Here is a 25,330-nt window from a genome sequence, read left to right as displayed (position 1 = left end):
CTAAGATATGGAGACAAATAAAACATCAGAATGCAGACCCTGTAAAAGACCAGGGATACTAGTGACTTTATTTGTATCGTTACCTTCCAGATGAAGCATCCAGATGTGATGGCGGTGGTTGCCAAACCATACCCTTTTCCTCCCGATCCATGAGAGAGTACATTCCCGCTCTCCAGAGAACAACAGATCAGTTTATGTGGGTCAAAAGAGAAATCACCAATAGGAATACATTCATCTTCACTTCCACTGTCCTGGAAGACACATAAGCACATATAAAACATGCATCTAAAATGCACAGACAAATACAGTTGGGTAAAATATGTACAATGGCAGACAGAGATGAGTTTAAATACCCTATTTGAGTTCTCAGAAGTTCTCTCTTTTTCTAAGTTTTTCCTCAGGGCCAGATCTTCCCACATGTATGTGGACAAAAGGCTAAATAATTGATCGACAATCTGAAATAAAACAAAAATTACATGGTAAATGCTTATTAAGTCTGAATCAGTCAACCACCAATCATTTAGGTGAACAGCACTGAAAAAAACAAAAAAAAAAAACACTTATTTTCTCACTTGTTTCATGACAACAGGGTCTGAACAGGCAGGAAGAAGAGCTTCCAGGATATGGAAGGCCAGCAGCTTCGTCCGCAGGTTGTGAAAGCGTGGATTTCCAGAGCTGCATTTGTATGATATAATTGTCATCAGTGGATCAATCCACTTGACAGATGCAGAGACTCTTTTGGCGACCCTTAGTGACAAAATGCGTCTTAGGAAGACTAGAAAGTCAGCGAGCTGGGACTCCACAAGCCTGCTGCTACGAACTGCATCTGCACCTAAAATAAAACAAAAAATAGTATAGTATAATATAAAATAATTCATAATAGAATAGAATACATAATATAGCAGTATAAAAAAAACTAAAATTTTCAAACATTACTACCATTTTTTATATTTTTTTTTTTTTTTGTTATTTTTTTTTTATTGTTTTTTTAAGACAAATACACCTCGCCAGTTTGAACATTCAAGAGATTTTAAAGCATTTAAGCACAAGAGGATGTGAATAATAACTCCATTCAGTGTGCACAGCGCGCACACATAGAGCTTCGTCTCACGCAACGTACAAGCCTTGTATTGCGTATTTTTCTGAGTCTTCTTGCGCTTGAACAGATAAATACATACAAAAATTTTGTCTAAATACCTGGCTTGGTGAGTATCTTTGAAAATGGTTATGTCTTTAAGTGAACTTAAACAGTTGAGAAAGAAATCGGATGTGTATCATTGTATTCATGCATTGTCTCTTAAAGGGACCGCACCTAATATACCAACTGCTGTTGGTGTCCTTAATGTTAATCCCCCCAAAAAAGAATAAAGAAAATCACTCTCTGCTCTTGACTGAAAAACGTTTGTAGCTTTTAACTATTTTATTTTTTGTGTCCGTAGTGTATAACAAATTATAATTATTAAAAAAAAATTGCAGACTCATATTATTAAGAATAAAATAAAAAATAAATAAAAATATTGTAAAAATTAAAGTAATTAGTAAAAAATAGCAATGACAAAATATTTTACATTTAATATTTACGACTAGTGTGTATGTTTATACATATAAAAATGCTGACTCTTGTGTTGTAATGACTGACTTTCTTGTTTGGATGTTTCTTCCTGGATGTTCTCTGTGGAATCCCTCTCTAGCACCTCCTGCTGGTGGACTGCATGTAACAATCCCTGCAGCTGCTCACTCATTACATCCATGAGAGCCTGGGACACTTCCAATGGCAAGGCTTCTTCACAGGAACTGGAAAAACACACAGTTTTATTTAACTGCAGTTGTACAACCTTGATGTTCTGCAGCCAGGTACTGTTACTCTTATTGGGGACAGAGGGGACGTTTGTTGATACCAAAACATCCATATGAAATTAATTTTGTTTGTTTGTTTATTTTGTATGCTGTTTGTTCAAATCAATATTATGATGTAGCAAGAAGAATGCTTTGAAAGCGATTATCTAAGGCATCAGTTTTCAAAATGTGAGGTTTTCAGAGCATACCATGGGAGGCTTTCTCTCGTTTGCTATTTAATTAACAATTTTATACTCTCACCTGGCCGCTATGGCAAATATCTGCAGGAGTCTGGCAGCGGCCAGCTTCACCGCCCCACCGAGCTGCATGTGACCGGACATGGAGGCGGCCAGCCAGCGCTGGTTCACCAGCACACAGGTGTTATCAGTCAGTGTGGACAAGATCTCCAGGACGCCACATTTAATAATCACCACGAGATCCACCGGCTGATAGTGGAAGTTCAGAGTGAAGACTGTAGCTAACAGCAGGTGCTGATAAGAGCCTGAAATGAGACAAATCTATGTTAATCCACTACTTAATTAAACTGGCATATTATTAGAGTACTTAGACTCTGCCAAATATTAAAATACTGTCAAAGTAAAATTGAACCACAAAGCAATATGACAAATGAATGTCTATTTGAATCAGTGGGTAATTATAACATTACAAAAAATCTGTTTAAAATTGTAAACCTAAATAAAAGATAAATAAAAAATTAAACATCACTATTATTACTATTTGCCCTTGTTTATCCAACTAAGATATGAAAAGTGCATGTGCATAGTAGAGTAGGTACCGTATAAATTGTTTATTATTTTTTATAACATTAAGATGCATTGTAAAGTACAAAATGGTTATTTTAAATTTACTTAACATTATTTACCCTGGTTTATATTATCAACTATTTATAAATAAGATTAAAAATTAAATTAAATTAGTAAAACTTTCAACTGCAAAATATTTAGTTTAAATGTAAATGTCAATACCATTTATATATTTTTTATTATGCATTTACACAATTAATATGAAAAGTAATTTAAAAAAAATAAGTATTTATATAAACCTAAAAAAAAAGTTAGACTGGTTTATGATTTATTTTTCTTCTCTTTTTGCATTAAGACAAATGCTAAGAAGCTTTACCCACCAGACTGTTCTCTCTCTAATGCCACCTTCTGTCTGAGCACACGCACCAGTTGCTGGTACAGTGTGTGAGCTGCAGACTGTAACTCCCTCTGAACACTGATAGGAGCAGACTGAGTCCCAGCCTAGACACAAATTCAACATTTCAAAAACACTTCAATAAGAATATAGGCCTAAACTATATATACATATGGAGATTTTAAGTCAAGATAAAAAAAATTAAAAATTAATCTTATAACACAAGAACACACAAAAAAAATTCCATGCATATGTTGGGAAAAAATCTGTGCTTTGTATTTGAGGAAATGTCATTTTCAGCATGTCTTACAGTGTAATGGTGAATCTTGTTGTTGGGTGCCGCTTGACTGCCGGTGATCGGGGCACCCAGACCAAAGCAGCCAGAGAGGAACTGCAGCTGCACTGACTGCAGGAGGCCTGGAAAACGAGGAGGCGCCAGTGAGCTGACATTCTTTTCCTCCATCTCTGACAGAAAGGAGGAAATCTGACACAAGGCCTCCAGACGCACCTGGATGAAGTTGATGAAAACAATTGAAGTCTCTACATCTTCATTAGTACTATGTGAAAATATTACATGTTTATACATTTAATATAGCCAACTTTATTAGTTGTTTAGTTATTTAAAGTACAATGGATCTGCAATGAATTTCCCACCTGAGCTCTTTGGTGTTGCTGTGCCATGGCTACGGTGATGGCTTTGGGATCCACAAGTGCACCTCCATCTTTGTCCATCAGAGAAGATGTTCGAAGGAGGCTCCCACAGAGGAAATGGAAGACCTGGCCTAGGACGGGTGTGCCACTTCCGCCTGGGCACAGCACGGTAGTGGGACTGATGCACTGCCGCAGACGCTCCCAGGCATCTTTCATGATGCCCAAAGAAAGGAGAGGGAGGAATGGCTAGAAAGAAGAATGAGTTGTTTGTTATGATTAATAATGTTTTTTATTGTTTTTTTTGTGGTAGAGGGGGGGGGGGAAAGATGCAATGCGAGACATCAGACATGCAAGATCAGATTAGATGTGTGGGATCAGATGTCCAATATACAGTAAGACTTTAGAAATCAGATCAGACATGAGATATCGTGTGAGATTAGGCAAGCAAGATATCAAACAGCTGTGAGATCAGACATGAAAGAGATCAGATATGTGAGATCATGCATCACATCAGGCATGTCAAAGATCTGACATGAAAGATAAGACTTTTAAAAGATCAAACACGAAAAAAACCTAATATGTGTGGGATCAGATATGAGAAATCATACATGTGAGAACAGATATGTCAGAGATCAGTTACGTTAGATGAGACATGTGAGAGGAAACACATGATAAGTTAGAAACAGAAGATCAGACACTGGATATCAGGCATGAAAAATCTGAACTGTGAGATCAGACAAGTAAAAAAAAATCAAAGATCAGATATATAAGGTATAAGACGTGAGATCAGATGTATATCTTTTAAGTGAGATCAGATATGTAAGAGATCAGTTACTTTAGATGAGACATGTGAGATGACACATTAGAAATTATAAACGTGGAGATCAGACATTTGATATCAGACGTAAAAAAATCAGATATGTCAAAGATCTGACATGCAATATCAGACAGGTTAAAGATGAAAGATGCAACGATTCCAGTATGTGTGAGATCAGGTATGTAAGATATCTGAGATCAGATGTGAGAAATCATACATGTGAGATCAGATATGTGCCTGATCAGTTATGTTAGATTTTTTTAGGTTTATGCGAGTTGTGAATTATGAAAAAGACGAGTGAGATCAGACAGGTGACATCAGTCATGTTAGGGATGGAACCTGCAATAGATCCAATATGTGTGCGATCAGACACGTGAGATCAGATACATAATAAAGTAATGTGCTATTTCATATACCACTTACCAATTTTATTCTTGAATGTCCCTGAGGAGCTTTTAGACTGATCTGGTGTCTTTAAAAGAAAGACAAAACAGATTACAAATGTCAAAATCAAACAAGACCCAAACGAATGAGGGTTTATTTTATTGTTGTTATTAAAGGGGGGGGGATGAATGAAATAAATTAATTCTTCTCTCTCTGTGAATTCTCTCAGAAGAGGACTGTATCTCCATCTTTGTTCCTAATGCTTCATTGTAGAGTGGAGATCTATGTAGTGGGAGAGATTTATCACCTTTACATTTTTTCACATCTGCACATGCAAATGTTTTGTAATTGCACGCAACACAAACCTGGCCAAGCTGCTCTCATTGGGTGTCTGTGACAACACACTCTCCTCCTGCCAAGCAGCTCGGACCCCCAGCAACAGGAAGAGGCAGCGTGAAACCAGCAGGTGGCAGGCTGCTGGGAAGGACAGGCCCTGGTCAGTGGTGGTTTTGTTTGTTGGTGGGAGGGTCGGTGGGGGGTGCTTGTTTTGTGTCCGTGGGAGTGTTGTTGGTGCTGGTGGGATGTGTTGTTGTGAGACGACTCATACACAGTCTCGTTCTGTTGAAGCTGCATGGCCTCACGGGTGGCCAGGAAACATTGCAGCACCTCTGCAAGGAGGAGGACACACACAAATAGTTCACAATTACACAACACCAAAGGGAGTATTTTAAAGCCAATAATGTCACATTAATCCCAAACATGATCAGGGTTATTACTGTTAATTAAAACTAAAACCATAAAAACATTTTCATTACTTGAAATAAAATATTAAAATAATAAATACAGGTGCATCTCAATAAATTAGAATGTCGTGGAAAAGTTCATTTATTTCAGTAATTCAACTCAAATTGTGATAAAAACATTTTCATTACTTGTCAGTGCACACAGACTGAAGTAGTTTAAGTCTTTGGTTCTTTTAATTGTGATGATTTTGGGTCACATTTACCAAAAACCCACCAATTCACTATCTCAACAAATTAGAATATGGTGACCTGCCAATCAGCTAATCAACTCAAAACACCTTAAAAGGTTTCCTGAGCCTTCAAAATGGACTCTCAGTTTGGTTCACTGGGCTATACAATCATGGGGAAGACTGCTGATCTGACAGTTGTCAAGAAGACAATCACTGACACCCTTCACAAGGAGGGTAAGCCACAAACATTTCATTGCCAAAGAAGCTGGCTGTTCACAGAGTGCTGTATCCAAGCATGTTAACAGAAAATTGAGTGGAAGGAAAAAGTGTGGAAGAAAAAGATGCACAACCAACCGAGAGAAACGCAGCCTTATGAGGATTGTCAAGCAAAATTGATTCAAGAATTTGAGTGAAATTTTTTTGAAAACCAAGGTCACTGCACCCGTTTACCAAGAAATTTTGGAGCACTTTATGCTTCCTTCTGCTGACCAGCTTTTTGAATTTCATTTTCCAGCAGGATTTGGCAAAATTGATTCAAACGCCAAAAGCACCAAAAGTTGGTTAAATGACCATGGTGCTGGTGTGCTTGACTGGCCAGCAAACTCACCAGACCTGAACCCCAGAGAAAATCTATGGGGTATTGTCAAGAGCGAAAATGACGAAACAAGAGACCAAAAAATGCAAGTAAGATGAGCTGAAAGGCCACGGTCCAAAGAAACCTGGGTACCATACCACCTCAGAAGTGCCACAAACTGATCACATACATGACCACGCCGAAATACTGAGGCAGTAATTAAGCAAAAGGAGCCCCTTCAAGTATTGAGTACATGTATAAAAAATGACACCATACTTTCCAGAAGGCCAACAAATCACTAAAAATTTTTTTTTTTTTATTGGTCTTATGAAGAATTCTAATTGGTTGAGATAGTGAATTGGTGGGTTTTTTGTTTAAATGTGAGCCATAAATCATCACAATTAAAAGAACCAAAGACTCTTAAACTACTTCAGTCTGTGTGCACTGAATTTATTTAATACACGAGTTTCACAATTTGAGTTGAATTACTGAAATAAATGAACTTTTCCATGACATTCTAATTTATTGAGATGCATCTGTAATAAAATGTTATTAATATAATAATGTTGAAAAATGTTGCCTGTCTGTAATATAATATTAATTATTTAAAATGTTGAATGGGGAAAATAATAATGTAATATATAATTAAAAATATCAACAAAACCCATAATAGTATATTAATGATACTGAAATTTCACTGGCCATGATCTATTGATAACATACAATCTTAAATGTTTATATATAAGAAAATAAGAAAATAGGTGTCTCAAGATGTCTATTTAAAAGTTGAATTATTTAGAAACAAAACAAAACAGGAGAGACATCAGCAAAAAACAACCTGTGTGACAATGTTTATACATATATTTGAATACAAGTGAAGAGGAAGTGAATGAATCAACTGAAGGATATATATGACTAAGTATTAAATTCCAGAACTGTGGCTGAAAAAAGGTGGGTTGAACACCACAACAATAAGACTGTTGAACAGACCTCATTCTGAGACAGAGAATCCATTGGTATATGGTTCAACAGAAGCACACACTCGCTCTGTAAGGGAAGAACACAGAAAGCAGCATGTTTACCCGGCAGGTACATACTGCTGATGCTGGGTGTTTCCTCCTCTAAGGGATCGTCCTGGTTGTGTTCAGCAGTGTGTGGTGTCTGGCTGCTGGGATCTGTGTCTCTTCCTGTCTGATCTCCTGAGCTGCCCGCTTCCTGCCTCTCCTCACTGGGGCTCTGAGAGCACAATGAAGCCTGGACAGGGCGAAACAATTTTTACGAAAATGTTACTTTGTCCCTGGTTACAGTACATCAGCATAAAGAAATTGTTTCAGAAGTAGGGGAGGTTATTTTATTATATTATGTTTTATTACACTACATTTCGTCTTTAAGGTTCATTAGCGTGTTTCTAAAGAAGTGCATTAGATTCAGGCCATGATGGAGTAAATAAAGCAAGGAGTCTCTTATGCTCACCAAGGCAATTTTTTTTAAAATCAAAAATACAGTTAAAACAGTAATATTGTGAAAGATTATTACCATTTAAAATAACTGCTATCTATTTAAATATATTTTAAAATGTAATTTATCCGTGATGACAAAGCTGACTTTTCACCAGATATTATTTCAGTCTTCAGTGTCACATGATACTTTAGAAATTGAAAGAAAAAAAAAAAAGGCTGATTTGTAGCCCATGAAATATTAGAATGACATTATAATGAGGATCATGTGACACTGAAGACTGGAGTAATGGCTGATGAAAATTCAGCTTTGCACCACAGGAATAAATAATATTTTAAAGGTATATTAAAAATAGCGCACATTATTTTCAATTGTAGTAATACTTTACAATATTACTGTTTTTACTATATTTTTGATAAAATAAATGCACCCTTGGAGAGAATAAGAGACTAAGAAAAAAGAAAAAAAAAAAAACTTATAAGTATTTAAGATTCAATATAGTTTGTTTAGTATTCAAATCATTTGAACTGATGTGTTTTACCTCTTTGGTGGTAGTTGCTGTTTGGACGCTGGTTGTGTTTCCTATGCTCTCTTTATAGGACAGCAGAGTGCTACGGATTTTATACACCACCTGATATATTTCAATCAGCACCTCACAGGGCTCATATCTGCAGTCAAACACACACACACACACACACACACATAAAGGGGCTCATATCTGTAGTCACGCACATTAATGGACTGTTTAAACTATCGGTTCATTCCTGCTGCTGCAGAAGGCTGATCTGGATATTCATGACTGTCAAATCATATTCACTAAACTCTCACTCTCACACATGAGTCTTTAGGGGTGAGGAATTTATCATGTGAGATTTCTCACAGCACAGAGAGAGACAGGCACTGACAATTTAATATACACATATAGAATCATTCTTTAAATAGAGCATGTATTCATTAAATCTGGGTCAACTAATTAAAGAGTTCATTACACTATGGCAGAAAGGAGACGTGGGAAGACAAAGGTGTTCAAGAGATCTAAGTAAAAAGAGAGAATGCGGGTGAGGTGTGGATCTCACTCACTTATCCTGCCAGTAGGCTTCATGAAGGCCGGCATGTTTGAGTAGAGCGGCCAAACTACAGCGACACACCGTCTCTAACACAGAGTCTCCCACTGATCCACTATTATCCCAGTCTGCATAAAAACACACAAAGGTTAATTTTAGACAAGTACATGAGCTTATTATGCTGCTTTCTGCAATACTTAATTGTTTTTTCATTTTCGTGGAGTTTGTGGAGAAAGTATATGTAAACCGTGTGTTTATACAGCTTTTTAAAAATGACGGGCGCAGTGATTCATATGACATGCATTCAACCAATTAACATACAAATATGTCACTTGTATTTCCTATTGTGCTGGGTTACACTCTACATTTACATTCACATTTATGCATTTAGCAGATGCTTTTATCCAAAGCGACTTACAGTGAATTCAGGCTATACATTTTTTTTTTAATCAGTAAATGTTTTTAACTCTACTCTGAAGTAGGAGCTAATTTAGAACCCCAAAAGGCTTCCAATAACTGAAATTGTTCCCGGTTCCTGTGTATAGTTCCCAGTCCCAGGCATAGATATGTATAGGTAGATATACATTCCAGCCGCGAATGAGGCATCTATGTATTTATATCAATGGTTAATTCAAATGAACTATGAAAACGTTCCTCTGTTGCAAAAGCCACTTTTGTAAGTGTTTGGTGTAACTAGAGGTGCAGAAATGTTGATAAAAAGAGTATGTAAATAAATGTCTTGAAATATTTTTTATCTTCTTTTCATATTCGATACACTTAACAAAACCTGCCTCCCTCTTACCTCGACTCGCCGCAAACTCCTTCATTTTCCTCCAGAGGGCGCTGGCAGGTTCTCGTGGAGAGCCAAGAGCGAGTTCCACTAGCGTTGTGTTATCTTCCGACAGCCGCAGCTCAGCTAGTCTCACGTCTCCGCAACCCATGAACACGGCCTCAGTCAGCCAACCCATTGCCCAGTCTATAGGAAAACACAGATGAGTATTTATGTGTGCGTTCACACCACACAGCATAAACAATAAGCTGCTGCCACCTGGTGGCAAGTCTTTACCCAGTTGTTCAAAGTCTATCTCCAGCCCATTTCTCAGGAGTGGGTTACACAGCCAGAACTCTGCTGTCTTCTCCTGGATGGAAGGGGGCAGGCCCTGAAGCATACCTCCCAGGCATCGGCCAATGGCAAGAGCTACAGACCTCTCCAGGTCTAGTAGCCATGCCCAGTCTTCTGAATCTGACGCTGTGATTGGCTCAGAGGTTTCAGACGCTTCTGCAATAGGAAGTAAGTACTGTGTCCATCTATGAATTATCTATGTCACACTGTGATGATCTGTCATTTGTTATTGAATCTGTCAGGTGTTTTTGCATCGTTCAGATGTCAAACAACGCATTAAGGTATCCCAAACATTTTCCAAGAATTAAATATATAATTCTGGACCTTACCCTGTGAGGTTCCTTCCAGCTCCATGTCCTCCAGGTGCGCAGTGTTGGGCAGGTAACAGTTGAGTTCGTTGAGATGTTCAAGCAGAGTGAGCAGGTGAGGAAGGAGGGGTCTGACCACAGCCAATGGCAGCAGGAGCAGAGAGTACATCACCTGACACAGGAGACTGCCCGCCACCGAAACAAACAGCACAGCTACAAAGAAACACATAAATAACTCAATACTCAATACTGGGTCTGGTTGGATTATGGGATGGCTACCATGGATGGAGGAACGGAAGGCAAGATAAATGGAGGGAAAACAGATGAATGGAGAGATGGTCTGACAGATGGATAGATGGATGGCTACATAAACAGATGAAGGGATGGATGGACAGATGAGATGGGTTGACAAATGGATGGATGGATGGCTAGATAAAGAGCCAAAGGATGGACTAATGGATGGATGGATGAATGGGAGACTACATAAATGGATTGAAGGGAAAGATGAACAGAAGGATGGATGGGTGGAGGGCTACATAAATAGATAGAGGATGGAGGGATGGATAATTGGATTTAATGTTTATGAATGGCTACAGGGATGGATGGATGGATGGATGGAAGATTGACGGATGGGGGATGGAGGGAGGAACAGATGGATTGATGGATAAATGGATGGATGGTTAGATATACAGACAAAGATACAGATGGAGAGATGGACGGATGGCTGGCTACATAAATAGATGGAGAGATGGATGGATTGATGACTACATAAATGGAGGAATGGATGAACTGACTGATTATGAATGGCTTCATGCAAGGATGGATGGATAGACTGATGGATTAATAGATTGACGGATGGAGGAATTTATAGAGGGAAGTCTACAGAAATGGTTACATAAATTGACAAATGGATGGATGGATAAACAGACAAAGGGATAGATGGATGGATGGATGGATGGAAAGGTACTGAATTAAGGGATGGATGGATGGATGGATGGATGGACGGATGGACGGATCAACAAATATACAGAAAATGGACAACTCCATAAATGGATGGATGGCTTGGTACATGAATGGACGAATGGTTGCATGGAAAAAGGATGGATGGACACATGGATGGCTACATACATGGACGTGTGAGTGGAAAGATGAACTGCTACTCCAGATGAATGGATGAATGAATAAAGGGAGTGACAGACAGATGGCTGGATGCATGGATGGTTAGATGGACGGATGAATGATGCATAATGTGTGTTCTTACTGTGTAGTTTCTTGATGACGTGTTTGTCCAGTGTGCTCTCCTCCAGAAGAATGGTGGATCTCCTGAAGGTCTCGGCTGCGTAAGGCAGCAGCAGGCACAGGTGCTTATGTAGCAGCAGTACGCTACTGTCATCCTACAAAAAACACAAAATCTGTTCTTTAAAAACACTTATTATGCAGACCGCCTCCACCTCTGGGTTCTGGAACATGAATTAAGAATCGTTGACTAAACATGCTCACACAACAGTATTTCATTTCTTAAAACTACAATCCGTAACCACTGCAACTGGCAGGAGCTATCATATGGAGTGGGTTTTAACAGGAAATGTGCCAGTGTTGTACCTCATCGCCTATGTGGATGTAGCAGTGGGCCAGCAGGTGTCTGTGAAGGGCTGACAGCAGGTGGTGGAAGTGTGATGGAGCCTCCGTCTGTTTCTGGGACTGACTGAACCTCTGTTTATCACTGTTCTTCTCCAGTTCACCAAACGCACGTTCCTGCATGAACAAACAGAATTCAAAAGGGAACAGAGTTAACAGAAAGGAAAGAAACAGAAAGTTAACAGAAAGTTAAAAGAAATATATATACACACACACACACACATTTAAATTGTGTATAATTAAATATACTGTATATCAAAACATCTCAGTTGATTGGTTGTTCCTACAAGCAACTCCTGTGTAGGAAGTGGGTAGAGAGAATCAGAGACAGGTTTAAATATTTGCATATATAAATTATTATTTTAAATTATTATTATATACTGGGGTAAGTAAGATTTTTTTTAAATTAACACTTTTATTCAGCAAAAGGGACTGTAAAAACATTTATAATGTTACAAAATATTTATATTTCAAATAAATGTTGTTATTTTAAACTTTAAACCTATACATAAAAGAATCATAAAAAAGTAACATTGTTTCCACAAAAAAAAAAAAAAAAAAAAAAACATTAAAGACTAAAGACTGGAGTAATGGCTGTTGAAAATTAAGCTTTGCCATCACAGGAACAAAATATGTTTGAAAAAATATTTAAACAGAAAAAGACATTTTAAATTGTAATAATATTTCACAATATTACGTTTTTTTTTTTTTTTTTTTTTTTATTTAATTTTTGATCAAATATATGCAGCCTTTTTTAGCATAAGATACAGTGTAAATAAGTATTACATATACACACACACATATATATTATAAATGACTTAAAATTATAATATATATATATATATATATATATATATTTAATATATATATATAATATATACACATATATATATATAGATATATATATTATAATATGATATCATATACATATATATATATCTATATATATATATATATATAATATATATATATATATATATATATATATATAGATATATACGTAAAATTATATATATATAGATATATATATATATATATATATGATATATATATCTATATATAAGATATATATATATATATCAAATATTAATATTATTTATATATATATATATATATATATATATAATATATATATATATATATATATATATATATATATATATATATATATATATGTACTATAAATGACTTTATATTATATTTTAATATATTAGTTCTTAATTACATATTCAAAATTATTTGTAATCAGCAAAATAAAAAAAAAATAAATAAAAAAACAATAAAAAAAGAACAAAAACGAAAGGTTTCCAAAAGAGGTCCAAGATTTTTTAAATTTAGATTGGGGTCCAGTGCCAAATTTCTGAATGCCAGTTTTTAAAATGCCAGTTTCCTTTCCTAAACCAGTACAGGAAAAAATGGAATGATGAAGTATTTGTGAAAGACACAAATGAATATGCTTATTAAAATTCAAATCAACTGAGGCTTGAAAATGGAAAACATCTTTTGTGTCGGTCTATCTGACAACTGTTGAACCAGTGGACTGACCGTATAGAATCCAATGCTGAGCAGCAAGGTCTTCAGGAGCACTTCAGCCAGGTGGAGTTGGTCTGGAGGTTCTGAGCCTGAGCTGACACTTCCTGTGGGGCGGTCAGGGGTGGGCGGCAGTGCCAGTCCTGCACTCAACTCCCCAGGTGAGCTGTATCCCAGCAGGGATGCCACATGACTCTGTTCCTGCAGGCTGTTTAGCACCATGTCCAGCTGTAGACGCTGTAATAGTAATGTAACAATATCAAAAACAGGAGGGGTTTCTCAGCAAATATTGATAAATGTGCCAGACTTGAATATTGTTGTGTTTGCGTACCTGTCCTTTAGAGAGGCTTTCCCAGCTCTCTGGACCTTGTGGTAACAGCGAGTGCAGCAGCTCCGTTCTCTCCCTGAGAGGAGGCAGCAACAGAGATGCTCCGATGGACAGCGTGCTCATTACCGCCTCAACACACAAACAAAAATTCATTACTATGGTGTAGGAATGACTCATATGCTGGCATTCTGGCAGATGATTCAGTTGAAAGAGTTACACTGAACTCTTGAAGGTTGTGAAAGTCACGTCCCCTTCAAACACCCTCAAAGAGAAAACAGAGCCAACAGATTCCATCCTCTAAAGAGTTTTTAACATGTAGGCAGAACTCCAGCAGCATATGAAAGCATTCTGATTGGCTGAAGTTGTTTACGGTTTTGTACTGTTGCCAGAAATTATAGATTGTACAGTTACAGCTTGTTTTTTATAGAATTTTGAACACAAAATAACTATTTTGAGCATTAAAACAATTGCTACAATTTCTATTTGTATTTTGCACCAGTTCCCCTCAAAATAAGGGGTTTTCTATCTTTATTCACAAAAACTTAAGCTCACTAAGGCTGCATTTGTTTGAGCAAAATACAGTAAAAATACAGTCTTTACTATTTTTGTTATACATTTAAAAATGTAATTTATTCCTGTGATAGCAAAGCTAAATTTTGGGGTCAAAAAAACACTTCCTTATTATCAATGTTGAAAACAGTTCTGCATTACAATGATGTGAAAACTGTAAAAACATTTTTTGGATTCTTTGATGAATGGAAAGTTTCAAAACACACTAAAGCCTACTGTTTCATAGCAGACCTGTTGTATGGAGTCTGGTACGTTAGAGTCAATGAGTCTGAAGAGCAGGTTCCTGAGGGGCCGACCCTGAGCGCCCAGCACTGTGGCCCCCGTTCCCCCTGCGTGGGCCAGCGACAGGTGGATGGACAACAGTTTCATACACAACAGCACAAACTGGTGATGTTCCCTGGAGAAGGAACAGAGAGTGCAACAGTGAGAAGTTGAAGTCTAGAGTGAAATGAGAAGTCTAGAGTGACCTTTACCGAGTGCCAGGCCATATGCTGCTTTGACCCCATCCCTGTGGGCACGGAGACGGATATGGGCTTGTGCCAGTAAACCCTGCGGCTGTGTGTGTGACATTCCAGCTATATGAGTGTCTGCAGCTGACATTGACACAGATAAACCAGAATTCTTGTTTGCCTATGTAAAACTCTCTGCCACAATGCTCTGGTGTGCTAGGTGGTTGCTAGGGCATTATTATGCAGTTGTTTAGCTGATATGGTGGTTGCTATGTAGTGACTTGAGAGAAAATGTAAAACCTGAAGCAGAAACATGGAGACTAGAGTTAGAGGTTCATAAGTATGAGCAATAGTAACCCCAATCACTAGAGGCACAAATAATAAAATAAAACAGAACAAAACAAAATAGTTATGGATGGGGATGTTCTGTTAAATCAAAGATTTAAAAAAAAAAAAATTAAATAAAATGTTAGGTTTGGGGATGTTCTAAAAAATAAAATAAAATAAAATAAATTAAAATAAAATAAAACAAAACAAAAACAAAACAAAACAAAACAAAAAAACAAAACAAAACAAAAACAAAACAAAAAAACAAAACAAAACAAAAACAAAAAAAAAACAAAAAACCAAAAAAACAAAACACTAAAATAAAATAAAATAAAATAAAATAAAATAAAATAAAATAAAATAAAATAAAATAGTTAGGGTATTCTGGAAGCCTCCACATAATGGGAACAAGACACACTCTCTCTTTCTTTCTTTGGAGATACTGGCGCAGAATAAAATGTTCTGACCTCAAGGTCAACATACATTACTTAACATCTTGAGGCCTCAGCGGGAAAATATCTGCAATATTATATAATCTGTATGACAGCTCTTAAATAATCTTAAAGCTTGTAGTCGACAGATGTAAACTACTGACATCTGACATTGCAAATGTCTATGAATCAGATTGGCATGTTTCAAGCATCCATCCTTAATATGAAATTATATTTTATTCCCCATTTTATAAAGTATAACAAACATTTGTAATATTCTAATTGAAAAAAAATAAATAAATAAATAAATATATAAAAATAAAAATAAAAAACGTAATTATATAAAATTTATTGTGTATTAAAATAAAAATAAAAAATGTAACAAAAAATGTCTACCTATCAAAGAATGAGATTTGTTGCATGATTTGCTTTTAAAACAACAATATATGACACTCTGTGCCTCTATACATACATTACACTGTACATATTTTGGAATAATTGTTTGTGGTTCAAATCACAATCCATCATTTGTAAATCTGGGTGGGTTGGTGCTGGGTTTTTACCTCTTAGAGGGGAAAGGTGCAGGTGGTGTGTCCCCACTGATACCATCACAGTAACGCTCCAGGAAACTGCGCAGGTATGTAAACGTGCTCTCCTCGAGATCCACACAAAATGGCCTGTGCCAAGCCACCAGTTGCCTGCCAGGCGCACAAACACACATTGATAATTCACACTCAGTCCTGTCAGGAAAACAATGCAACTGAACAGCTGTGAATAATGGAAAATTAAAAAATGTAAATGCTAATGTATTAACACATTAGTGGTGAAACTCGTGCCAGATTTTTGATTACGTTTTTGACTTGTGAAAATGAGAAAGGTGCTGTTTCCTGTAGGCTCAAACTCATTTAAGAACAAACTGCTTTTGGTTTGGGTTTAGATCAGGAAGAGACGGCTTTTTATTCCATTTGCATTATCCACAAGCAATGAGATACATAAGTCTTGAAATACCGAACATGCATTGTGAAAAAGCCATCAAATATTTACTAATGAAACACAGCTTCCTCTTTCTCCTCACCTGTCAGTAGGAACCGCTGTCCAGGCCAGGCTGTGGGACGTGCCTGCAGTAATCTGCTGTATTGAAACCCCTTCTAAACCAATCACTTTCTTGGGTTTGGTGACTGGCGTTGATGTATGACCCTGCCCGCACTGCCCCATGGCATTGTTGCCCCAAGCAAATACCTCATTTTCTGCAACACAAACCAATGAAATTACTCATTACTCATGACTCAGGGTGAGTAAATAATGCTTTTTTTTTTTTTTATTCCTTTAATCCTCAACAGTAGTATTGTTAACTAAAGCAATATATATGACATATATATTAATTTATATATTAATATATGACATATCTATTAATTAATTGAAAAAAAAAATTTATAATATCAAATATCAAATGAAAATTGTTTTATTTAATTAATTTTATTTTAATGTATTTTATAATTAATTTAATGTTGATATATAATTTTTTTTTATTCTCTGTAGATTTTAGAATAAAAATATTTACGGCCAGCAGAGAACAGAAATTATACATTTCAACTTTTTTAAAACAAATCTTATTTAATAATATTTTCTCATTCCCTCTTGCTATTTTGTTTCTCCATCTCTCTTACCGTGAGACAGAGCGAGACAATGGCTGTCTCCACAGGAAATGTCTATGATTTTAGTAATACTGAGCTCCTCTATTAATCGTGGTCTGAGTGAGGTGGTCTCAGACGAGCCGCAGCCGAGACACGAGCCACAGCCCCATGCAAACACCTGTATCACACACACACAGGAGAACACAGAGACACAAGAATTTATATGGGTGTATAACGCTACATGTTTACTCAGCGATATATGTGAGGTTGTGTATACCTGGCCAGCAGATGTCAAAGCCAATGACGACTGGCTCCCAGCACAGACTTTTCTGATAATGAAGCCATGCAGGGCTTCAATCACTTTAGGCCTGTACACACGGTTTGTGTCCCCATGTCCCAGTTTACCTGTAACACAAACACAGAATTTACTTGTACAGAACTGCCTCTGACATAGACAACAGTAATTAAAGGTGCGTCACATTCAGAGACCATGTCTGCACTTGTTTCACAACTGGCTCTATATTTTGCCTTATAAAACATTTTGCGACAGCTTTATTTCAAATAGGTTTGAGCCTGTCTGCGGATGTCATGTCTGATAGTGCTACAATACAGAACAGAGCACTCTGAAGGGTACACAGCTTGGCTGTTTCATATGTACACACTGATTTTGATCCAGAGTGATGACAAGCTTGAAAACTCATGAGTATAGTTTCTATATAAAATTCTTATGTCAAATAAAACTTGACTCAAATTTTGTGTCTTTGTGTGTTGTTCAATTCAAATTGTTAATGAAAATATTGATTCACAGATAGCCATCGAGTGAACAAAAGAAACTGAGTTTTGCAGTTAGAGACTGGCCGATAGTTCTTTTTTGTGATAGATAGATAGATAGATAGATAGATAGATAGATAGATAGATAGATAGATGGATAGATGGATAGATGGATAGATGGATAGATAGATAGCAATTAAATTACAACCGATTTTGGTGTAAAATGTGGAGTCTATAAAGAAAAAAATTCAAATACTACAGAAGTATATAGTATGGCCACTTTATATGACTCATCTGCATACCGTTGTCTCCTCCTCCAAAGGACCAGACGATTCGTCCATCTTGAGCCACAGCGATGGTATGAGAGCTGCCACAGGCTACTTGCCCGACCCCACTGATGTCCTTCACCAGAGTGGGCATGTTACGGCTGTGACTGTCGCTGTGACCTACACGACAGGCAGACAGAGTGAAAATGAGAGTGAGACAGACAGGCAGAAGTTCTGACACAACAGTCTGAATCACTGTCTGACAAATATTTCACTGTGGATTCGAGAAAGGTCTGTGTGGTGTGTACTGTGCACAGCAGTCATTCAAACCATAAAAACCGCCTCACAGAAATCAGTAGTGAACTGTATTTCACTGACAACACCACATTTGAAAACAGGTCCTCAGGCCTCATGTGTTTAGTAATGTTGAGAGTCTGTAAGAGCAGAGTGATGTACCGAGTCGACCGAAGTCACCTTCCCCCCAGGTGTACAGCTCTCCGTCATTAGTCACTGCAGCGCTGTGTCTGTATCCAGCAGACACACACACCACCACCTACAATACACACATAGGGAAAACACACACTTTGACAAATGCAATATGACAAACTAGTTTGTTACATTTTTTAAGAAATATTAGTGGATGTTAGAGTGTTGTTGTTACTGTGGCATTGCTATGAGTTTGCTAGGGTGTTATGACTGATTTCAGCATGTTGTGTTGTTGACTGGGAATTCGGGGTTGCTAAGGCACAGCTATGAGGTCATTAGGGTGTTTTGGTTAATTTTACAATGACGCTATGCAGTTGCTAGTGTTCTGTGGTTACTAGGGCATTGCTACTGTATGTGGTCGTTCAGGTGTTATTATTGATTTTTAACATGTTTCTTTGCAGTTGCTAGGGTGTTCTGTGATTGGTAGGGCATTGCTATGTGGTTGCTAAGGTGTTCTGAGTGATTTTACAATGTTGCAGTTGCTTAAGTGTTCTGGGGTTTGCTAATGCATTGCCTTGTGGTCGCTAGGGTAATTTTTTAGCATGTTGTTATATTGTTGTTAGGGCATTAAGGGGTTGCTAGGACATCACTATGTGGTTGCTAGGGTAGATTCTATTGTGTTCTGGGATTGTCATTGAGGATGTTACTATGGTGTTGTCAGGGTGTTGGTATATGCTTTCTAGGGTCTTCGAAGTGATTGTGTTCTGTGTTTGTTAAGGCATTGGTAGATATTCTAGGTTTGCTAGGGCATTGCTATGCACTTGCTAGGGTGCTGTGGTTGCTAAGGCATTGTTGTGCAGGTTCTAGATTGTTCCGGGTGATTGCCAAAACATAGCTATGCGGTTTCGATTGTGTTGTTGGATTGCTAGAATGCTACAGTAGCGTTAAAATTGTTTGTATATTCTATATTCCAAGTGATTTTAGCATGTTGCACTACAGTTGCCAGGATGTTCTGGATTTGCTAGGACTTTTTTATGTGGTTTCCAGGGTGTTGCTATATGGTTCCTAGGGTCCTCTTAATGATTCCAGCATGTTGCTATGCAGTTTATATGGTGTTCTGGGTTCTAGACTAAGGTGTATCTTGTTTCTAGGGTGTTCTAAGGTGGCTAGGATGTTGTTATGGTGTTGCTAGGTGGGTGTTAAGATGGTGATATACGGGGCAACTTTTTTGAACAATGTTGTTTGGGCACTTTTCCATTGAGAATGGGCAATAAATTTCTATCTGTATACTTTAGATCAGTCGAGGGCCCTGTGTCTCACCTGGTTGCCCATTGACGGCAACATTGCCCAGCAACATTGCTCAAAAAGTTGCCCCGTGTATCATCACCTTTAGAGTGATCTGGAATGTTGTCCACTGGTCCAAGTCAGAAGATATGCCCAGAGATATGATTTCAATTAGAGAGTCACATCCGAACATCCAAATAATAATAATTTCTGCATGTAGAAAACACACTCTCACCTTTCCTAAAAGAGGGCCTTGTATAATCTTGGGGTATTTCTGTGTGGCACTGTTCCCATGGCCCAGTTTGCCGTAATCTCCGTCTCCCCAGCTGAACACCTCTCCCTCCGCTGTGACGGCCAGCGTGTGTCCATCTGATCCCTTGGAAGACGACACCTTCCTCATGGTGCGAGGCGGTTCCAGAACCAGCTTTTTGGGCATGGACTGGTTATTAGAGTCTCCCAGTCCCAAACGACCATAACTACCCTTCCCACAAGCCTTCACTGCACCATCAGCAGATACAGAGAACGTGCAGTACTGGCCCGCCTCAATCTGCAGGTGGAAAGAGAAGAGCACCATTTAGAGCCAAGTGAATTGAATCAACTGTGATGGAGATAGTCTAAACTGCATTAGTGAAAGGGCACACTTTATTAAGATGTGGCTGCTGTTTTCTAAATTGCATTTCTCAATAATAATGAAAAGACGTGTGTTTTTAAAATCAGAGACTTCAGATTAGGTAACCAGTCTTGGCACAATACACACTCTGATAGTTAGAGAGGAAACAAAGAAATTTAGTTTAATAAGCTGGTCTATTATTAGTTATAATGCAGTCAGTAACCAATATGAAACTGAAGGCATAATAAAGTATATACTATTTAAATAAATAAATATGTATTTAACTTGTTGTGGGATATTAAAGCTGTAACAAAAGGCACAAAAATCTTCAATTAAATAAAGTAGAAAAATAATATAAATATAAAAAAATATATTCAATCATTTTACAAAAAATTTAAAAAAAAAACTAATTTGGCCCTATATGATGGATCTGTTGACATGCAGCTAACAATTTAATTTATAGTACATTTTCTATTTATTTCTGTCATACAGGAAAGTGGAATGAAAGGACCTTTTAAAAGTTATTTTGTAAAACTGTCATTACTCATTAAATTTTTCTTCCATTGGTCGGTCTCCTCCTCCAGATGCTGTCTCTGTTGGAATTAATGTTAGCTTCACGACGGCTTCCAGTTATTTGGATTTTCAATACACTTGAGGAACATAAACCCACACAAACCATTTGCGCATCGCTGAAGCCCTGAGCTAGTTTGGGCTGTAAAATCTTCTCCAGCGTTCCCTCAGCGAGTTGATGGCTGCTGTTGCTGCCCCATACGTACACCATGACGGCATCAATCTCGGAGCCGGAGGAAGAGGAAGAGCCCGCACTGCATGAGCACAGACAGTTAGATGCCAGGGAGCAGATCTACAACACAAACACACATAAACAGATTAAAAATGTACTTATCAGAATAAACAGTGGCCAAAGTTTCTCATACTCAGAATTTTTTTTATAAAATATTATACTACAGTCTGAGAAGGCTTGTAGGTTTATTCACACAAACACACCTCTTCAAAGAGGCAAAGAGCAACATGCGAGAGGCTACAGAGTCCATCTGCATCTTTCTTCAGCACCTGAGTATTGATGGATTCACCACGAACAGCCTGTAACAACAAACAATAATATTAGTAAGTACAATATATATAGCTTATATGAAATACTTTAGAACCACAAAACCTGATAACATACTTAATGTATGTCACTGATACATCTATGTGATCAAGTTTTGTTTTAACAATGTTCTTGCAACAGCCTTTAGCTCTGACAAAATAAAATGGTGGCGTATTGCTTGAAGTTGCAATGAAATAGAAGTAGTGACAGATCCTTTCTCCCATTTTATGATGTAAGGCTGAGTAAAATGGATTATCAGAAAGAAAAAAATGTAGGGTAGGGGCTAGGTTCTATCCATTTGTTGTTGTTTGAATGATTAAGAATTATGAGGTCAAAACAAATTGGAAAAAAATTAAACACATAGGCTACACCCTTCACAACTGTTCACAATAAGATCAATGCATTTAAAAATAGATGGGGCAAATGTTTTATTTCATGCCAAATTTAAATAAAATGCTTAAAATAGGACACAATGTGTTCCAGTTGATGGACTCTTTCCAAGACATCTTGATAATGGCTGGTCAATATGACTCGAAAATAAAAGCATGCATTTACGTTTTCAAATTCACTAACACCACCCATTCAAATGGTCGATTAAATGATAGGAACACAAAGTGAAACCGCAATCACAACCCAGGTCACTTCTGTAATGGATTAAATCTAAATATTCATAGAGAAAACTAAATACAGAGTAGGAGTAGGTGAAATCATCTAAATCACTTTTTGACTATTGGTTAGCATTATCAAGTGGCCCAGGCAACATAGGTCGACATTAGCATGAAAGGAAATTCGTTTACTATGTTTTGATTGAAAATTGAGAAGATAGTCTCTGGCTCCACCTCACCAAAGTACTGAACTTTGTACTCAGGAGTAGGAGAATCTTTAAACAAACAGCTCCTTTAGTACAAGGAACAACTTCTGCTGAACTTCAAGCACAAAAGCCTTGAAGTAGACATATTTCCCATTGATTAAGAGATGAATAAATTAGAGCACGGCACATGGCAGGTCTGGTGTGGCTCAGGCGGCTTTCAGAGCTGGGAAGACAGCCAAGAGCTCCCGGTCAAATGAAAGCCACAATCTTATTTAGAGCAAAGAGAATTGTTTAAACCATTCCTGCCCTCAATGAGAGGAATATAGAATAATGGTGAACTACTATATGGTGCTAATGTATTAGCAGTAATAATTAGCAACAACGATTTCCTTTAAGTGCTGAGGGAGAGATGGACAAATGGAGGAAAGTGTTAGCCTAGCCTCAGCGTAACTCTATACTCTCTCTGCATTTGAAAGAGGCACAGCTTTCTATATTAGAGCCCATTAGCCAGTGGTATTACTGTATATTACTTCACTCATGCTATTAGCATGACCGCTAGGTCAACCGCATGGTGAAGGAACACACCGTGTGCTGGCGCATCTGTTGCAGGGTTTGATGGATCAGGTCGTAGCCCACTCCAACTGTTTCAGTCGTGGCAGAGGAAGCGGAGGCAGCCAACGCCACCTCCACCCACTCCAGAAGGAAGCGCAAGGATCCTCTTTGTAAAGCTAACGAGAGAAGGAGCTCCAGGGATAGCTTGCGACCCGCCTGATCCGCCCCGGACCCGCTGACTGCCGTCTTCTTTAGGAAGTCTCCAACTTGCGTAAGACAGTCAAGCCCCACGGTTGGGATCTTGTTCTCGTTGGCCAAGGAAAGAGGAGGCAGGGCGGCCAGGACTGAAGACGCGGTGGCCAGTACCTCGTTGCACAGAGCAACGTCCGGTGGGTTCTCAAGACACCCCCTCTGCCAACTCTGCCTCAGTAGGGCAAAAAGGAGACTCAACCCAGTCCGGACTCCCATTTCAATGAGAACATCTGTGCCCGACTTTGAACGGGAACTGCCTGTTTGCCAAGGCTCAGATACTGACTCCAGAGCGCCCCCTTCTGCACTGGAGGATGAAGGTTGGGGAGGCAGCGGTGCTCGGAAACGGTCGTGATACTTGCTATGGAGGGCGTAGAACACCCTCTGGAGGATCACCAGTCTGTGGTGCAGGGATAGAGCAAAGGGCGTCCTCGCCAGCATGCGGTGGGCCAGGCATCGCTGACTGTGGAGCAGTGCAGACAGATATTCCTCCTTCTCCTCCTCAGCGCTGGATTCATACTGGAAGTCGGGCAATCGTGGACCCATCAGGTCCTGCACTGGCTGAGCCAAGCCCACAACCTCCTTGTTGTAGACCAGTTTAGCATAGAGAGCAGCCGCTCCATGCCGTGTAGCGGTCTGAACGCTGTCCTCCGCCGCCCAGGAGCTGTTCAGGTGCTCCTGCCACTTGAGCATCACGTGGGTCTGAGAAGGCACCATCACTGTACATTATTCACACACAAGAGGCACAAAGCTGGAAGAGAGAAAAGAGAGAGAAAATTAAAAACACTGTTCAAGACTTAGCAAAGATTTTCGATGCGAGTTCGAAGGTTTCCGGTACAAACCCTACATGGTATGAGACACCGCAATTAGCAAAGATTTTAGATGGGAGTTATAAGGTTTCAGGTAAATTAAGGTAATGCCAGTCATGACAGTAGGAATCTGACTGGGAGTTTTAAGTGAAGGTTAAATTTTTTTGCTCGTGTTCAAGTTGCTCATACGAATTCACCATGTTGTCCAACAAAAAGCCAAAGTGACTTATGTGTGAGAGGTGCTTCATGCATCACTATGCTGTTGACATTATTTTTGTCTATGAAATTAACATCTTTTTGCACTTTGCTACTGGGAGAATCACATATTCCAAGTTCACATTGCTCTTCTTAGTCGAAAGGATGTTAACGTTGAAGAATTAATAAATACATTTAGTCTAAATAAAATTTTAATAAATATTAATAAATACATTTAAATAGAAAATCTAATCTAAATGTATAAATATAAATACAAAATAAAAATAAATAAATATTCTAAAACATTACATAACTTTGAATTCCAGAGGCTGTTTTAAACAACAGGCACCACAACTGCTGACCTCCGTGATGCCTCATCGTTACTAAATAACAAGGAAGCATGACATTTATCCAGTCAAGTTTCTAGACAGCTCAGTAGGTTTTGGAACAGAGCTTGTGTCTGGCATCTTCACAGTTTTGTTTGTTATGGTGCATCTTGCATTTCCATTCATAATGCAAACCATGGACATTTTACCTATACTATTCAAATTATTTGTCGACCAATGTGTGTATTACAATGGTTCGTTCTTAAATTATATTTGGTCCCCCTCAATCCAGAATATGTGGTTACATTCTTGTAAGAAACAGGCTGCAAACTGGTCTCCTCCAATAACAGATGTACGTGTCTCTCCTCAAGGCACTTGTTTTCCCCATCAGAGAACATATGTAGAAGTGAATCAAGGTCATTTTCCTGAGGCATGGTTTGATTAAACATTAGGAACACATTGACTTATGCACAGCTTACTTAAGCCGATGACAACAATAGTCATGCATCATCACAGATAACGCGAATCACGGGGCCCCACTTATTTGTGACTCATTACTCAGAAGGTTTAGACTTCACCATAATATAGTTAGCATGTGTAAAACTGATTACAGACACTAGCGGCTATAACTAGCCTACAAATAACCTAATGAGAGATGATGTGAAGATGA

At 38.0% G+C, this 25,330-nt stretch overlaps 1 protein-coding gene across 1 annotated transcript in view; it reads right to left on the bottom strand.

The window, feature by feature from the left end:
* LOC109045558 (probable E3 ubiquitin-protein ligase HERC1) overlaps positions 1–25,330 on the bottom strand; it is a 68,505-nt gene that overhangs the window by 34,722 nt on the left and 8,453 nt on the right. Inside the window, 33 exon segments of the mRNA XM_042711431.1 lie at positions 84–251; positions 354–455; positions 573–832; positions 1,640–1,794; positions 2,098–2,338; positions 2,981–3,101; positions 3,305–3,502; positions 3,649–3,891; positions 4,886–4,934; positions 5,054–5,128; positions 5,212–5,423; positions 5,426–5,514; positions 7,476–7,647; positions 8,393–8,519; positions 8,932–9,043; positions 9,718–9,891; positions 9,982–10,194; positions 10,368–10,559; positions 11,608–11,740; positions 11,949–12,101; positions 13,530–13,751; positions 13,846–13,971; positions 14,644–14,809; positions 16,183–16,317; positions 16,695–16,866; positions 17,287–17,431; positions 17,531–17,658; positions 18,327–18,470; positions 18,747–18,843; positions 20,236–20,547; positions 21,287–21,472; positions 21,616–21,711; positions 23,115–24,081. Coding sequence (XP_042567365.1) covers positions 84–251; positions 354–455; positions 573–832; positions 1,640–1,794; positions 2,098–2,338; positions 2,981–3,101; positions 3,305–3,502; positions 3,649–3,891; positions 4,886–4,934; positions 5,054–5,128; positions 5,212–5,423; positions 5,426–5,514; positions 7,476–7,647; positions 8,393–8,519; positions 8,932–9,043; positions 9,718–9,891; positions 9,982–10,194; positions 10,368–10,559; positions 11,608–11,740; positions 11,949–12,101; positions 13,530–13,751; positions 13,846–13,971; positions 14,644–14,809; positions 16,183–16,317; positions 16,695–16,866; positions 17,287–17,431; positions 17,531–17,658; positions 18,327–18,470; positions 18,747–18,843; positions 20,236–20,547; positions 21,287–21,472; positions 21,616–21,711; positions 23,115–24,047 — 6,051 coding nt within the window. The 5' untranslated portion in view covers positions 24,048–24,081.

This window comes from Cyprinus carpio, chromosome A21 (genome assembly GCF_018340385.1).
Source record: "Cyprinus carpio isolate SPL01 chromosome A21, ASM1834038v1, whole genome shotgun sequence".
Classification (NCBI taxonomy): domain Eukaryota; kingdom Metazoa; phylum Chordata; class Actinopteri; order Cypriniformes; family Cyprinidae; genus Cyprinus; species Cyprinus carpio.
The sequence above is the reverse complement of the archived record's forward strand: the minus strand, read 5'-3'. Positions and strand labels throughout refer to the sequence as shown.